Raw genomic sequence first — 16,887 nt, 5'->3', positions numbered from 1 at the left:
ATGCGAAACGCGAGTACGACCGCAAACATACGTATACCCGACGTCGCCGACAATGGCGACCGTTCTTGGGACGCTGGTCAAACAAGTAACTTGAGATCGAAGACCGTTGTTCTCGCAGCCAACGTCGCGATGAATTTCGATTTGATCCACCCTTCGCTCTCAGAAGGGTCGCGACTAATATCCTTGTGGACAGGGCGATTAGGCGGAGCAGTGGAAATTTTCTCGCCGCGGCGACGAAGGGAAAGCGACGGTAATAATTTACAATTAAGACTACGGTCAGCGCGCCGGTTATGGTCGATCAAAATTTACACGCTGTGCTTAATGACTCCCCTAATTAGAGTTAGTTAAAATTGACATAAATTTAAAATTAAAATTAATCATACAATTAACATGTACATTACGATATAGTATTATAGTTACTGTATATAGTTAACTAGTCATAAATAAAAATATTAATTATATAAAAATATATTCTTCACAGAAAGAATTTATCTTGTCTAATATAAGGAAATCCAATAAATTTAACAAAAGACTTCTAATATCTTAAATTTAATAAAACCACAAGTAGTAATTAAATTTGCAAAGAGAATTTCTCGAGTCACAGCATTTATATTTTATTAAAGTCAAAACAAAGTATCGTTTTTTTTCAGTGCTTATACATCAAAGAAAATTTTTATAAATTTAAAATTGGCTATTCTCAGTTGTGTTTTCCCGATGGTCGGCTAAACATCAGTTACGTCATTGTCCCCTCCCACCCCCCCCCCCATCTCTCTCTCTCTCTCTCTCTCTCTCTCTCTCTTCTTATTTTATTTCATCATCCCTTGCAAGCGCATCTCGTCTCGAGGTAGCAAAAGGGCGACGATGGCGGCGGCGTGTATATGCGAGTCGATAATCCGAACGTGCGTGAGAGAATAAAATAAAAATAGCCGGCTCTCGTCGCGCGAGAACGGCTGTAACGTAATTTCTTGTGCCGTGCCGGACACCGCCGCTCGGATCGGAAATCGAATCGAACGCGATTTCCAACGAGCGCCCGACGTTTTCATTAACAACAGCCCCTGGCCCCTGCGGACTCTCCCTCTCATCCCACGTAGAGAGAACGAGCGAAATCATTCACCGCGGTCTCGCCGCCCGCATATCTCTGTGATAGCCGATGAACGGCGAAACAGATACCGATACCTATTCTCTATCACTTCTGATCGCGAAATTGCGATCCGCACGGCGCGATCAAAGCTTGCGCGCTAACTCGCGTTTCGATCTCGACGAAGCGGACGAGCATTAATCGCTTATTTACTTCCTCTCGCTGTGTGAATTACGTTAAACTTTATCACGCTTTTAGCAGAGGACTTTATTGAAATTTCTCCTCCCCCTCCCCCAACCCCCGTTACTTTTACATTTTATTACTGTGTCCTTGTGATATTATAACGTAATAACAAATTCCTCTTTGTAGATTTTCCCTTGGTAGTTGAAAAAGGGATTTGAAAATAATTCATCGTGATTGTGATTTTAATCAAATAATTCCATGTTCTTATACTGAATCATAAAATCGGTCATATATCTTCTTTTCTTGCGTCTTTAAATTGAAAATGAAGAGGGAATTATAATCTCGCGAGGGGCTCGCGCACTTCGGGTAGAAACGCCTCGATTATGTCGCGGTGCTATTCGCAGACGTGGAAGCGCGTAGAGGTGCGGTGTATTTGTTCATCCTCTCGTTACCCTCAAACGAACCGCCACCGTCGATCGATCACCGGTGAATTATACCAACCCAGCCTAATTGCGCTCTTTACATAATTATCAGGGCGCAACGTGAGCGAGCGCGCGCACGAGCGCGTGGAGCTTTTCGCCCGTTACTTTAGACAACGCTGAACTAGCAATTTGTAAAACTGGAGTTTCCGCGAAACTCACGTAGAATATATATGAGGGAGATGCGGCGGAACTGTTTCTAAATTACTTTAATATATGGACTCTTCGAGGAACTTCAGAGCCCGCACATTTTGCCTGCAGATAGCGGGATCACCTCGTATAAATGTAAACTGTACTTGCTCACTCTTAAACTCAGGTATAAAAATTTTAGATGAACAACAAGGAGGAAACGCACGACCGAATTCTGTGATTTCAGTAAAGAAAATCGATCGCTAGAAATACCAAAAATTCTACTAAAAGAAAATAATTCGTTAATAATTCGAATAAATTAAAATGAAGAAAATGATATAAAATCAAAATGTTCACTAATATAAAGGACATACTTATTGAAAAGTTAAAAAATGTCAGAATTATATCTTTTGTACAAAAAATATATAATATTAATCTGAAAAATAGAAATGATAATGATCGCTCGGTATTTTTAGTGTTAATTAGTGATACGCAATTTGATTCGCTCACCTGCGTCTCTATGTCGGACACCTCCTGGCGGTAGATCAGGATGTCGTGTAGGGTATTGGCGGTCTGGACGATCAGAGCGAGGATCGGTATGAACGGCAGCACCAGCATCTGCAGCAGCTGGATCCGCCGGCCGCGACGGTGGGCCGGATCGGTCGCGCGGGCCCAGCACGACTTCTTCCGGTTCGCCTTGGTCCCCGAAACATCGTCCGACGAGAGACTCCTCACGGAGCTCACTTCCGCCACGCAGGAACCGTTGCGTGGCGACATACTGAAAGGAATGCCGCCGTAGAAATTAAATTATCGATCGCCGAGCAATTTTTTTTTCGAATTTTCATGGAAAAATCATCCTCGGAGGCGAACATGTGCAGCCAACATGTACCATGTACACGCGAGAGATTTCAAAAATTAATTTTCAAAATAGAATAGAACAATCACAAGCACGAGCACAATTATGATTTGCTAAAAGGGGATAATTAGGGCGGGATGTATAAATTGCTCGGATGCGTGCGAGATCTAAAGTGAAAATTCATTTTATTCAGGAGGTCTCTCTGAAGTTCTCAAAACTCGATTATCTTCAGGAATCCTCAGGACTTTTGGAGTAAGAGAATTTAATGGTTCAAGATTTTAAAACGAAAGCTAGTATATATAGGTTTACAGTTCGAAGATCCGTGCAGCTATATATTCTAACTGGTCTAACAGTTCATAGGTCGAAGGGTATAACTCAACCGCAAGCCCCCGGAGGGACAGAAGCGATTTAACAATTCAGATGCGTCAATGTAATCGTCGCGTAATTGGAATTCAGAAACCATAGGGAATTCGATTAAAAATCCATTATCAGCTCGATTGTGCGTTCGCGAAATTGCACGATGAAATTGTTCGACAAGAGGCTTTTATTTCCGACTTGTCGGCGATACGTCGTCCCGCACGTCCGAACTTTCGCGATCGCGATAATAATGACAAGCTGGCGGATAACAAGCCGGCCGTCGGGTCTTCGTAATTAAACGCAACGCGAGGACAGAGAGACGTGTCACAGTCGACTATGCCGTGAGAAAAAAAGAGCTCTTTGCCCCCCCTCTCTCTCTCACTCTCTCTCTCTAGCCCTCCTTCTCTCTCTCTCGTTCAAAGCCTCGCAATTGCGAACTTGGACGCAATTCGAGCTCGATAACAGAAAGCACCACGTAAATGTCCTCGTAATTCCCCTTTCCGTTTTCTCTCTCTTTTTTTTTTTAACAACTAGAGCGTTATTCTCTCTTTGTCCTTGCACCCTATTTTTCTGCGCTATCGAGTTCTGAAGAGGAATAAAACAAGTACAACAATATCTAGCATCGGTGTCGACGCTCACGTCTGTTGGGAATCACGAGAGATAAGCTGGTTCACCGCTTATGAAGAATCAGCTGCCACCGCGCGATTTCATTTTTAATAAACGTCTCAAAATTGAATAATTCTCAAAGTCCGCTTTGAGAACCGCGAGCGAAAAAGATTTCGTCGCTTTATTCACATGAAAGTTCATTTCCATCCCAATTATCTTCTGACGAAACTTTCCGACGAGCGAGTTAAGAGCCGGGCGTTGAAGTAGATCAATTTCATTGCCACGGGTATTCCACTGTTAAATCGGAATGCCTCTCGTTTCTCTCGTAATCGTAACGCGGCGGGAACTGGAATTCCCACAGCGAGGAAAGTTCCCGGAGGTAAAATAAAGGGATTCACATTCGCGGTTGCGTTCCGGTTTTATCCCTCTCGCCTCGTTATCTCTAGAATTCACGGGAGACAGAGGGAGAGACAGAGAAGGAAGGGAGAAAGGGTTAAGCGATCTGACTTCGTTGCAGTTCTTTGATGTCGATCACGAAGGTGGCAAAGTCAAAAGCCGCTATCGGGAACGACACTGTTTCTCTCTGAATAGCGTCTGATTTTGTACGCGCGCCTACACATTAAGAAGAAGAAATTAATAACCCGCCGCGCGCGCGATACACTTCGTCTTCTTCTTATCAACGGGAGGCGGGAAATCGCCGTCGCCCGTAAAACGGGAGAGAGAAATAGGCGCCGCGATATTGATATCGTATCGAGGTGGAAAAAAGAGCCGGGACCGTCTCGCCTAATGTGCCCCGGAAAGTAATCGATAAACCGTATAAATCTCATCACGATTCGTATGGCTTTTTAATAAACGCCCGCGTTATCCCGTTTTCTAAATGGCAGAATGATCGCCTCGCGATCTAATCGTTTATTTATTCATTTTTTTGAACTTTTAGATTTTTTAGAAATTTAAAAAGTAGGATTTAGGAGAAGTTTTGGAATCTTTCATGCTTTAAGAGCTATGTTAGTTTTATTTTTTAATTTTTTAAATGATTTCAAATTTTGTGATGGTTTGAAATAGTTGATCGATTTTTCGTCTTATCGGGACAAGGTTCCAGAATACTGTATATCTTCGGGAACCTTCCTTTGAGAACATATAAGGAAACCGCCGTGGTTCTCTCTCTCTCTCTCTCTCTCTCTCTCTCTCTCTCTCTCTCTCTCTCTCTCTCTCTCTCTCTCTCTCTCTCTCTCTCTCTCTTTCTGTGTTGTATATTACATTATCTATGATGCCAACTCTGTTTTGAGATCGAGCTTCCGTTAATTTATTCCAAACTGAAATTGATCAGCATCTTGATTCCCTCTTGAATGGTGACAAATTATTTCTGGTTGAAAGATAAAATCGTCGATAATATTGAAATAAAGCATCTCTCTCTCCTGGATCAAGTAAATTTTCCAAGTAAATTTTTGGCAGTTTATCATGTACATTCTTTTCTTTTGCAATTTATAATGGTAGAAGTTCAAATGAGAGTTTATGGAACCAAATACGCGCAAAACTTTGGGAACCGCTGAGTTACATCCACGATGCGTTTAAGGGCGGCGAACACGCGTGTGCGAGTGAGCCGTTCGCTGTTGGACGATCACTGTGTGTACAGGGCTCGATTCCACGGTAAATGTGTTCTCGAGTTTCTCGCGTCGGCCAACCCTGGAACATCGTCCTGGATGCGTCCCCGGGGATGCAAGAATCGTGCATTTGTGCCACTAACGAGTCAACCACCTGGAAATCCGTGGAGAGAACCGGGAGAGAGGATTAGAATGCGAATTGAGATGAGAATCGGAGTAGGGGATCTACGCGAGGCTCTTCATTTTTATCCCCCGTTTGCCGGAACACAATCTACATCTTCATGAAATCCCCCGTTCTTTCGAAAATCCCAAAGATTAAGGCTTACCCCTGATGAGTTTGAGAACCTCAGAGTGTGAGAGTTCAAGAAAATAAGGATGCGTATTCATTTCTGTCTGAACGACTGAGGATGAAATTTAAATTGATTCGATATAGCGAGTGCTAATTTTCAAAATACTCTCCATCTCTCTCCATCTCTGTATGTGAGCAACAATCTGGGGCAAACGTCACATGATCGATGGGAATTAAATTTGATGCTAAAGAGAATGTAATGGAGGAATGCGATGCGATTACAAAGCGGGTATTCCTGATAATTTCATTGGCTCTTTTGAATATGCATTCTCATTGCATACCTTTAAGTTAATCAAAACGGCCGTTTGCGTGGACCACATTTTAAATTAAAAGTTAATTACCATACAATGTAAATCAGCACAATGCAATAAAGTTATATAAAATTGAAGTAAAATACATAAGGGAGAGAGAAAGAAAGAGAGAGACGTGCATTAATTAATACTATTTGCAATTGGCGGAAAAATCTAAAAACATACACGAGAAAAATAACAAAAAGATTATACAATCTGATGCTGCTTTGAACAAGCACAAATATTTATACGAATTTTCTCTGGTATTAACAGGATTAAAACAAACATGCGTATAACACACATACACGTTTCATTTATGTAACTATTGATGAATAATACTCCCAGAAGCCAAACTGCTCTGTGAAATAAAAAGAAAGAAAATAAGTAAATTGCGTACTCTGTCACTAAAATGAAGAAATTTACAAAAAAAAATGGATTAATCAATCGGCTTCTGAAAGGCTCAAGTAATACTCCGTTAATATGTATTCGATTAACACCCATTTCTATTGTATTAATGTAGATTAATTTTAATTTTAGAATTTTCTTTCTTAGAAAAAAGTTAAGAGCAAGTTAAACTGGAATTAAAGTTAATCTACATTGATACACAGAAAGAATTACGATTGTGCTGGAAGGTCTAAAAATTTTGCTGGATGCAGAGCTGAAAATAATTTTGTTGGAAACTCACAATTGCTGAGCATTTTTTAAAACGTTTTGATATTCTAGCAAATAGTTTGAATTTACAACAAAATTGCTTTCAAATCTATATCCAGCAACATTTTGAGACCTTCCAGCAAAATCGTTCTTTCCGTGTGGACACAAGTCACTTCAAATTTAGTTAGACTATATTCTTTTTCGAAATTTAAAATTTTTCTATTCATTTACGATCGGCGCAAGAATTCGGCAAACGGTGTATGACAAGCCGTGTCATTAGCGCCGTCCCCTTCGAGTCTTGCAGGATTTATCGCGCGCAATGACACGACTCGCGATCGGCGGAGGTGTCGAACAGATCGCAAATAAGCGTGAAATCGCTGTAAAGCTGGTCGGAAGCTGCTTTGCGATATCGAGCCGGATGAAGCGGCTTCGGCATTACGGAAACTGAACTACGTACGCTGCCTCGCGCGCGCCGTAAAGCACACTCGTCCGATAGCGGCAGCGATCGTGTTTGTTCCTGAAGCGAGAGCGAGAGAGAGAGAGAGAGAGGGATGCTCTCATGAGCAGGGAGAATTAATTAAGCCTTTCTGCGCGCGAAATTATTCGCGCTACCGCGGCAAATCATTGTTTTATCGGAAACCAACGCAACGGAAATTGATTATCCCGCGTCGTCCTTGTTATTGTTATTCACTCTGCAGAGCGGATAGATCGCGGATCGTATGTACAATAACGTGTATGCAACGGATGTTTAAAGCGTCCAGTTTGCACGCCGATTAACGATTGGTAGAACGGCGAGGCCGAAGCTCGCGCGGCGCGAGCGAGCGTGTATAGCTTAAAGCTACATAATTCGCGATACAAAAGCAGTACAGCGAAAAACTGTGACACGTGTGTGCCCTCCCAGAGAGCCCAGCTTTCATCCTGTGAGGCCTTTGAGTCAATTTGGCATCGATTCTTTCCCAACGAGAGAGTGTCGAGGGGATCGCTCGTACAGCAAAAATTGGTCAATTTTCCGCGATTAAATGTCTACATGCGCGATCAATTCTCAAATTACATATCGGCCGAAGGGGAGCTTCATTCGACTGAGGAATCGAAGGAAAAATGAAGTTTCGTCGTTTGAGACTCACTTCTCGCCGGGAGATCTTTCACTTATATTCTTTCGCAACGCGTGGTATCCGTGATGGCGAGCGCAATCCCGTCAAAGGGCTCTCCGTCGGGAAAGAAAATTCGATAAAACTGGCTCAATGTCGCGCTCTACGTACAATCGCAGTTTAAAAGCGCATAACGCATATATACGTGCGGCGGTTGTGCTTTCTGTGTGCGTGTGTATGTGTGTATAGCGACGATAAGAGATAACGCGTCCGTCTCGCGCTGATCGTTGCGACATGCATGACGGCAATCTCTCGGATACCCTCGAAGTGACATACCCACTCTATATGCAGCGAATCAACGTGCAGCCATTAGCAAGCCCGAGGAAGCCCTGGGTCCGCCAGGAAGCAGCGGCGAAGCTTGCAGGCGATCGAGACGCGGTGGGCCGGCATCGCCGGTCCCCCGATGCGCGAAAGCGATCTGGAAAAGCGGGGTGCGGTCGAACGAACGGCGGCGAAGCGTTCTCGCGCTGCGCGCGTCCACCTCTCTTCTCTCCCGCGCGATCGGTCTCGAGATCGTGGTGCAATTCTTTCTTTTTTTTTGTTTTTTTTTTCTTATATTGTCCACTGCACACACGATAAACGCGCGTGATCACGATCAAAGTGACGTGCGCGTTTAATTGCGACAGGGGACAAACTTATCGTGGCGTACGACGAAGTGCGAATTGAATTCTACTCCAATTGCTGGCGGAAGCCTTATCGATGTCCGACCGGGGCCGATTGACCCGTCCTTTCTCGTGCGTCACCCCCTCGCGATCGGACTCGTGTATAGGAGCGCGCGCCGCGCTTCTGCGGGCCACAGGCACCGGGCCGAGGGCGTACAAACGCGGCTTTCACCGTTCGCATCGCCAGCGACGTCGAAAGGGTGACATCCGATCGCCGCCATCCCCCGCTTCTCCTCCGCTCCCTCCCCTCCCCGCGCGCGGGAGAACGATCGTATCGGCGCGCTTCCGGAAAGCGGTGTACGTGTGTGTGTGTGTGTGTGTGTGTGTGTGTGTGTGTGTACTCACTCGGTCGTCTCGGTCTGTACGGTGAGCATGACTGCGGGCCGCAGCGGCGATGTCCGCCCTCGCCTCTCGCTTCTCGGTCTCTCTCGCGCGATTCGATCCCGAATCGGTTGCCGGGGTCGGGGCCTGAATGGCACGGGCACGGCCTCGCGGGCCTATTATCTCATAGAGGAGCCGGCAGTCGCTGCTCGCCCTGTCCATTCAGCCGCGACATAAAGGTGCGCGCGCGTGGTAGGGGGCCACCATAAAAACCTCTCTCAATGGCGAATACTACAAAATTAAATGCGATGGACGGCCTGCAATCGTCGGCCGCGAGCGCGACACGGCGATCAAAGAGGCCAACTATTTTCGACCACCGCTTTCGCGCGACGCGACGCGACGGGTCGCGGACTTCAGACTGTCCGAAGGAAGGCGATATGCCTTCACCGCGATGCGCCCGTCGTCGGTTCGCGTCGTGATGCCCCGAAAAGGAGATTTTCACCAGATAAAGGATAAAAAAGGGTCTCGAGAACAAAATCTACATTTAAAAAATTTTCGTTTCTCTGCAGTTCGAATGACTGACTCTTCGACGAACAACAGAAGTTCATTGATCTCGAGAGATTTTCTTATCCACTTTATATTGACATACATTTGAGTATTACATTTTTATTATATTATTATTATCTTTTTTACTATTATTGCTGTTTATGCCGTGAGGTCTGTGTGCAAAGATTAATTATTCTCTAATTGACGATTCAAATTTTGTGATTCAAAACTTTCCTTGCCGATAAAGAGTTAATAAATAATAAAATCCATGTCCTAAAAAGTTTTTCATAACTTTAAATGTCGCATCTTTGGGTGTAAATAAAATGCTGTTTTTAAATTATAATTGAAAAACTTCTGCTTTTATTAGTTCAATGTTCCAAACAAACTTTTGCTAATTTGGAATAAATCGCGAGAATATTTGTGGCAAATCCTTGTTCTCGTTGCAACTTTGAAATAATGTTAAATTAAAAGTTTCGAATTAAAATTGTAAAGAGCGCACTTACTGGAAATAACACATCGTCATTAAAAAAAAAAAGTTTAAGTACCGCGAAAAAGTATTTGTGCACTGAAATACGAGGGCTCGCCTGTAAGTTGTTGTCGAGTGTACCTAAGTGGCTTTTAAATCTAATGCCGTGGTAGAGAGTCAGTGAGGCTTGAAAGCAGAATCCTATTTAAGGCATTTCCGGTGCACAAAAATATCTTCAACCGAGAAAGAACAGCAAAAATTCCTAACAATTAAGAATTTAGGAAACGTGCCGTTTAAATTAAGAATAATACGAGGATTAATTTGCGCTGTAATCATTTAGATATCTTATATAATAATATACATATTGTTTTATTTATTCGTTGATCAAAAAAAGAGAGAGAGGTATATCTTAAACAGTGAGATCGTTTTTACGTCCTAAAATTTCGTGGCTCGGACGCTGAAAAAAAATTTTTATTTTCACATTGCGATTAAAATGAATTTCAATTTATATTGCTTTATGCGTATCATGAAAAAATGTACAAAAAGCTATTAAACTAAATATTTTATTCCCGACATATTCCGGCAGTAACCTTTACCGAGTTGCATAAGGCAGAAGCTTAGCGGTGCATATCAATTAATTAATTGCTCGATGAATTGGTCCATTGACAATATCGATGCTGCGTATGTTAGGACCCAATTAGTGATTGGATTCGCAAGTTCGGGGCAAATGTTGACACAATTTATCGGACAACTGGAATCGACAAGTGCAATCGACAAGTGCAGTGAAAGAAAAAAAAGCGAATTGCGTTGAGTTGGAATTGCAAATAATAAATTAATATTTCGCTTAATTGGAAAAATATTTTTATAGAAAACGATTATTTAGCGATACGATTATTTGACGATTTTAATTAAACTGGATTAGAACCCAGTATATGCGAATCACATTAATCAAGAATTAATTGTGAAGAAAGAAACGTAGAGATTTTCATTTCGTACAGAATTAGTACGGCTGCATCGAGACCTCTATGTAGCACAATTAATCATCGCGCGATTTAAAGATACAGGAGAAAATCTGCTATGTGCCGAGAGACATATTATAGATTTTCCATTTACGCCCACGCCATCAAATGACGTTCGTTGTTCCAGTTTCGAAGTATTGATACACGTCGATAAAATTATGTCAAGCGACTGAGATTTTTTTCTCAAGTTTCACGCGCGGCGAACATCCATAAAATGTCAGCTTTCGGGGGAGAGAAATGACGAAACTTTTATGAGAGTCGCGAACTCTTTCTCTCTCTCGTCTCTCTCTCCCGCCCGACCGATCGGGAATGCAAATACCATGCATGACTAAGCGCGCCCTGCATCCCCGTTTTCTCAAGGATATGCATCAAGCTCGATCGTCGATGTCGAGCATGTTATTCATACAATTTAATGGATTATGAATATGAATCGAGATATATTCATCAAGAGATTATATAGAACTCGAACTTGCGTTCCGTTTCGAGTAACGAGGAACGAATGGGGGCATCCCAGGACTCGGGGGGGGAAAAAACGATATTCTTGAGTAGACAGTATAATCCGCGCCCCTTCGTGCACGCGAAGGTCTGCCGGGAAAGAAATTGACACGCTAATAATCGGCACGATCTTCATCGACCGATAAAATTTTCCTCGGCAGAAACTAGCGTCGATTGGGGGATATCAAGTCTCGACAAAATATCTCGGTAATTAAGATTTCAAAGGCTTTACGGCGACGTTACTTTATAAATGAAGAGTATCGGTCTGCCAAGTTTTGATGAGTACATCTCGATGACCAAGATTAAAAAAAAAAATTCATCCGAAGGCAACGTTACTTTAAACTGTAAACGAACGGAGAGTATTTGTCTATTATATGTGCTCTGCTTTTCGGATATCTTTTGTAAGGAAAAATTCGACCGCGAGAAATTCACGCGCGACGCTTGCAGTCCTGATGTGTCGACGTCTCGCTATATCTCTTTCCCTCACGTTAAATTTTATCGCGAAATGTTTCTTCCCTTCGGACCGACGGCGGTCCGACGGCAATCAGATGCAGAAGGGAAAATGCTTCCGGCACGTCCGCGCAACTTGTTGATATTCACGCCGGGCCGCTACCGTCGCGGGGTTTATCGATAGCCACGACCGATAGTTCGCGGACGATCGAATGGTTCTGACGTTATCACTTCCGCTCCGCCAGCCTCCGCAGACTGCGGCCGCGCGCCACGCAAATGATAACGACGTCATAATATCGATAACGAAAATAACCGGCAAGGCCGGTCGCTACGAGACGGGAATCGACGGAGCGTGCACCGCTGGGAGAAAGGAGGATTTTGCTGCCGGCTAATTAGCGGTTAAACAGAATTTAACCGGATCAATAATACGACGTTTGTTTCCTCAAACAGCATGTCGTAGAAACAACATGGTATTCTATCTTTTTTTTTTAATTTCTCGATGAACGACCGCAAATCTTGCATATTGCATTTTACTGCGCGAAAATTTTATTAAAATGCTCTTTTAATTTGTGCATTAATTAAGCTCTGCTAATGGAATCTTGTTACGGCAAGCTGTATTTATGAAACTAATTATGGTATATTCAGTTATGTAAAGATACGATTAATTAACATAGTCAAGTTTATAAAATGTTACATAATATAAAGAAATAAGAAATATACAATACGAAAAATACAATGTTTTAAATATAATATAACGCAAAAGAAAGTGAAATTGTAATTTGCTATAACGCAATTTGCGATAGAATTCTATACATTAATTGCAATGTGCGATTAAATGGAATATACAAATAGCGGAACGTGCCATATAACTTCTCGTTAATTAAGTCAGAATTCCCGGACCACATCTGTGTGTGGATGTGATCTGATCCGTGCAACTCAGATGTGTCCAACTCACGGTACACGGGTCCCGTCTAACATTCTAGCGAGTCGGACAACGAGGCATAAATTATTATGCATTTACGTCTCGCCACGTATAAACTGAGAGCCAACGAAGCAAAATCCAATTATGATGCTGAAGGACGAGATGGTGCTCACAGCTTCCATCTTCCTTTTTGAGCATCTCGATGAAAAAGTTAATTACATCAACACAATTACGATTATAATGTTAACATTTGATTATTTATAATCCTGAATTAATTTCCTAAATCATAGTACTAATTGCAGGGAAGACATGAATAATCGTATTTTTTACGATAATAAAAACTCAGAACGTTTTGTGACGCGACGAATCCCGAATCGACGTTTTTCCTTAACGAAAAATTCGACTGATCGCGATATTACTTCGACAATTTCCTTGAAATGTGAATCAAGAGAGCCATCGAGCAGAATTTAAAATTAAACGGAAGATAAAATTACGCTATCTGTGGTCTCGCGTCTCTAAATCGCAAAAGGCAGAATGGTCCGTTCTTAACCGGTCGTAATGTGGAAACGGTAATCCGTTTTGTCGAACCTGTTTATTTACGATACGAGCGCCTCGTACGCCGGTTTATTCCCGCCTGCGCTTCTCGGGAAACTTAGTTAAAGCGCGGTTAGTTAGGCGACGTTGACGCGCTAGCCTCTCTGAAAGGTCTCCGCGTCTCGTCCCGACGAAGCGAGAAGCTCATAACAACGCTCTTAATAGCACACGTTACGCTCGTCAGAGCGAATAAAATCGGAGCGTTTCACGATCGCGGATTTTTCCGCGATCACGCTCGCGATCGCGATCGCATGCCGATAGCTGAGCTCTCCGAAACAAAGTCATGACTTTTCATAACTCCGACTCTCCGAGGCGCTCCGATTTTTCATGACAATTCCCGAACCTGAATCGAATTTATAGAACTGCGCAGCAAGTGATCCCGTTCGCAATATAAATTATAACGGTATTATTTGATAATAACTCGTAAAATGCAACGAATTCACTGCTGTCCATATTATAAATATCGCGAAAACAATGACGTGAAAAATTCATCGGAGATTTTTCGAACAGATACATATAATATCTCTCTCTCTCTCTCTCTCTCTCTCTCTCTCTCTCTCTCTCTCTCTCTCTCTCTCTCTTTCTCTTAAATACTATTCAATTCTATGTATAAATTTCGTGGAATTATATATATAGTGATTATACTGCGTCATTATTATATTACAGTGTAGTTCCTTATTTTATATTATTCTGTTATATTATATAAGGTATTTTATTTTCTGAAAATGCACACGCACATACTCTTTCTCTCTCTCTCTCTCTCTCTCTCTCTCTCTCTCTCTCTCTCTCTCTCTCTCTCTCTCTCTCTCTCCCATTGTATTAAAAAAAATATAATAACAATATATCGTGAATAATAATATTAGATAGAGAATTCATCGTATTCATATGAAACATGCATATTAAATTGTCAATAATATTAAACATTGATGCATTGATGGAGCACCATTAATGCTACCGATATTACATATAAAGAGGTTACAAAATAAATTGGTCACGTTTATATCATACCGAAATTATTCATCCGGGATTAGAAGGATTTAGCGCCGATCGACCCACTGGTGTAACGCGTCAAATTTCCAGGTACCGAACGCGTTTTGCATACATTAGGATAAACTGCCCTTGAGATTATAAAATTAGAGAGATTTGACACATGATATTATCTTAGCTAAAGCCAACCAGACCAACAGCTACTAAAGTAAAGCTTACATTTGTTTTACTGAACTTTTACGAGGTGTACAGAACGTGTATAACTTCTTCTCGTTATTTTATTAAATATTTGAATTAATACTTAAACCACTAGGTTCTTCGTGGATTTTTATTCTTGACCCTAATACCTCATCATTTCATTCTATTTATTATTTCTGCGTCTTGCAATTTTTCTGTGTCAAGTCTCCAAGATTTATAATAATCTTCGTTTCTTTCTCTCTTTTGCAACGCAATGTGAGTGCCATTTAAATGACTGTGGAAAGTAACTGCCGCGTCGAACCAGCGATATAAACAATTGAAGCAAGTGCGGGCTTTGAGAAGAAATCGTCTAATAGTTCAAGGGTTAAATCGATCTTAAACTCTCGCGCGGCAACCACCGGTGGGTCGGAGCGTATCGTGCAAAGAGGACAGCCAGACGGAGTCGCTCGGCAGCCTCCGTGATAGGAAGGCACGTCGGAAGGATCGTGCGTGCATCCTTAATTAAGAAAAAATTGTTTCTTACGCGTGTACAATCGAGAAGAATGAGGGACACGTGGTGGAAGCCTCGCGGACTTCGTCCTTTCTCTGTTTCTCTTTCTCTTTGTCGCCCCCTTCTCCCTGTACCTCTCCTCCTTTTCCTAATCTATATCTCTGGCCCCAGAGAGAAAGCACTTAAGCCAGAAAACTTAATTTCTCAGTAGAAGAACTTGCATAGATATATAAATTGTATATATAATTATATATAACAATTATATATATAATTATATATATTTTTTTTCTCCTTTATTTTTACATATCTAATTATTTAATGATAAAACATGTTTGAATGTACATATTTCTTAATTCTATACGGGAAGATAGAATATCGACAATCAACACTTATTATATTCACATTTTTAATAATATTAAGCTTTATTTAATTTTTATCATATTATATTATATATTTATTATATGTTACGTCGAGAATTTTGTAGAGATTTTGAAAATGTAATTTGCCAGTTATCAATCTGATATAATAATCAATGTACAATGTAATATTATAATATTACCAATCCCCCAGATCCGATCATAAATTATCTCGGACAATAGAACTAATTAACTCTATTCCAGTCAACACGAAAATTTGTTAGGCAAATTAATCAGAATTAATTAGGATTATTATAAATACAAATATGAAGCTTCCTCCGGTATGTATGCATTTGCAAAAAGAAACAAAACATATTTGCGAATTAATCGTTTTAGAAAGGACAATTACAAACTGCTTATGTTTCTCATTGTCAATGAAATACAGGAAACATGATATCAACGTAATCACAATTATAATCAATTTTATTCTACGCTTTATTAATTCCGATCTTCCTGAGTCACTGAAATAAATTATTCAACCATTTACGAATGTAGCTATGTATGTATGCACAAATGTTAATTTATCTGAAGAGGAAGACCATTTTCGTCTTTGCCCTTTTCAAAATAAATGCTTCGTATATTATTTACTTGGCGGTGATTGTGTATTAAGTGCTTTCTCTCTCTTTTCCTCTCTCTCTCTCTTTCTCTCTCCCTTCGAGAGCAAAAATATTGGACCCCTCTTTACGTATCACCCTTTCTCTCTCTTTCTCGCCCTCTCTTTATCGCTCCCTTTCTTTCCCCCGCGAACTATGCGCGACCGTGTAGCACGCGAACCGATGCAGCCGCCGCAGTCGACGGAGCAAACAGGTGTTCCCGCGTGGAATGCGCGACCGCATACTGACGCCACGACGCCGACACGCGGCGGCGGGTCAGTCTCTCCCCTTCGGGGGCTTCCCGTTGCGAGCCCCGGCCTCCCTTCGGCGCGCGCGTCCGCAACCCCGAGAGCGCATCGACGATGACGCGCCGTAACTTCGTCCCCGAGCTGGGAAAACAAGAACGCTCCATCCGTTTACGTGCAAACATTGGCGTAAACGTGCACTTCTATAATTTATTGCTTGTACGCTTTTGAAAGTTTCTTGAAACGCTATAATAAATTTATTAACACATAGGTAAAACTTTTAAATTCATTCAATTGAATCTGAACGAATCGGATTGTTTCCTAAGGCAGAATATAGCTTTTTTGAATTGTGAACGATTCGAGAACTTTTTATCAAATAAATTTATCAGCAGTTAAACATGTATGTGATTAAAGACGCAATTAGTTAACTGATTCCAAAGTTTGCATTAACAGAAGATTTTGTGTCTAAAAGGTAGAGATGCGCACGAGACGAGACAAGACGAGATTTCTGCGATCTCGATCTCAATCTCGAAAAATCTTGAAATATTTATATTGATCTCGGATTTTCAAGAATCTCGAATATATGATCTTGATCTTGATCTCGAATCTCGACGAGATCTTGACGAGATTGACGAATACGAAAAATAGTTCAAAAAATAGATCGGAAGAGCACACGTCTGATTTATAAGTATAAATAAACGTATATGTTAAAATTTTATAGAAAAGTTTTTCCTTTTATCTTTAATATTAACCAAA

The 16,887-nt window shown here is 41.5% G+C and overlaps 1 protein-coding gene across 1 annotated transcript in view; it reads right to left on the bottom strand.

Annotated features, from left to right (window-relative positions):
- The window catches only part of LOC105455285, a 31,626-nt gene extending 15,500 nt beyond the window's left edge, over positions 1–16,126 (bottom strand). The window contains exons 1-3 of the mRNA XM_011698506.1: positions 15,882–16,126; positions 14,911–15,058; positions 2,380–2,647 (exon numbers count right to left, since the gene is read on the bottom strand). Of these exons, the coding sequence (XP_011696808.1) occupies positions 2,380–2,647; positions 14,911–15,058; position 15,882 (417 nt within the window). The 5' untranslated portion in view covers positions 15,883–16,126. The remainder of the gene's footprint in view (positions 1–2,379; positions 2,648–14,910; positions 15,059–15,881) is intronic.
- Positions 16,127–16,887: the final 761 nt, after the last annotated feature.

Source organism: Wasmannia auropunctata, unplaced genomic scaffold (genome assembly GCF_000956235.1).
Source record: "Wasmannia auropunctata unplaced genomic scaffold, wasmannia.A_1.0 LD335903.1, whole genome shotgun sequence".
Classification (NCBI taxonomy): domain Eukaryota; kingdom Metazoa; phylum Arthropoda; class Insecta; order Hymenoptera; family Formicidae; genus Wasmannia; species Wasmannia auropunctata.
This window is presented reverse-complemented; position numbering and strand designations above follow the sequence as displayed.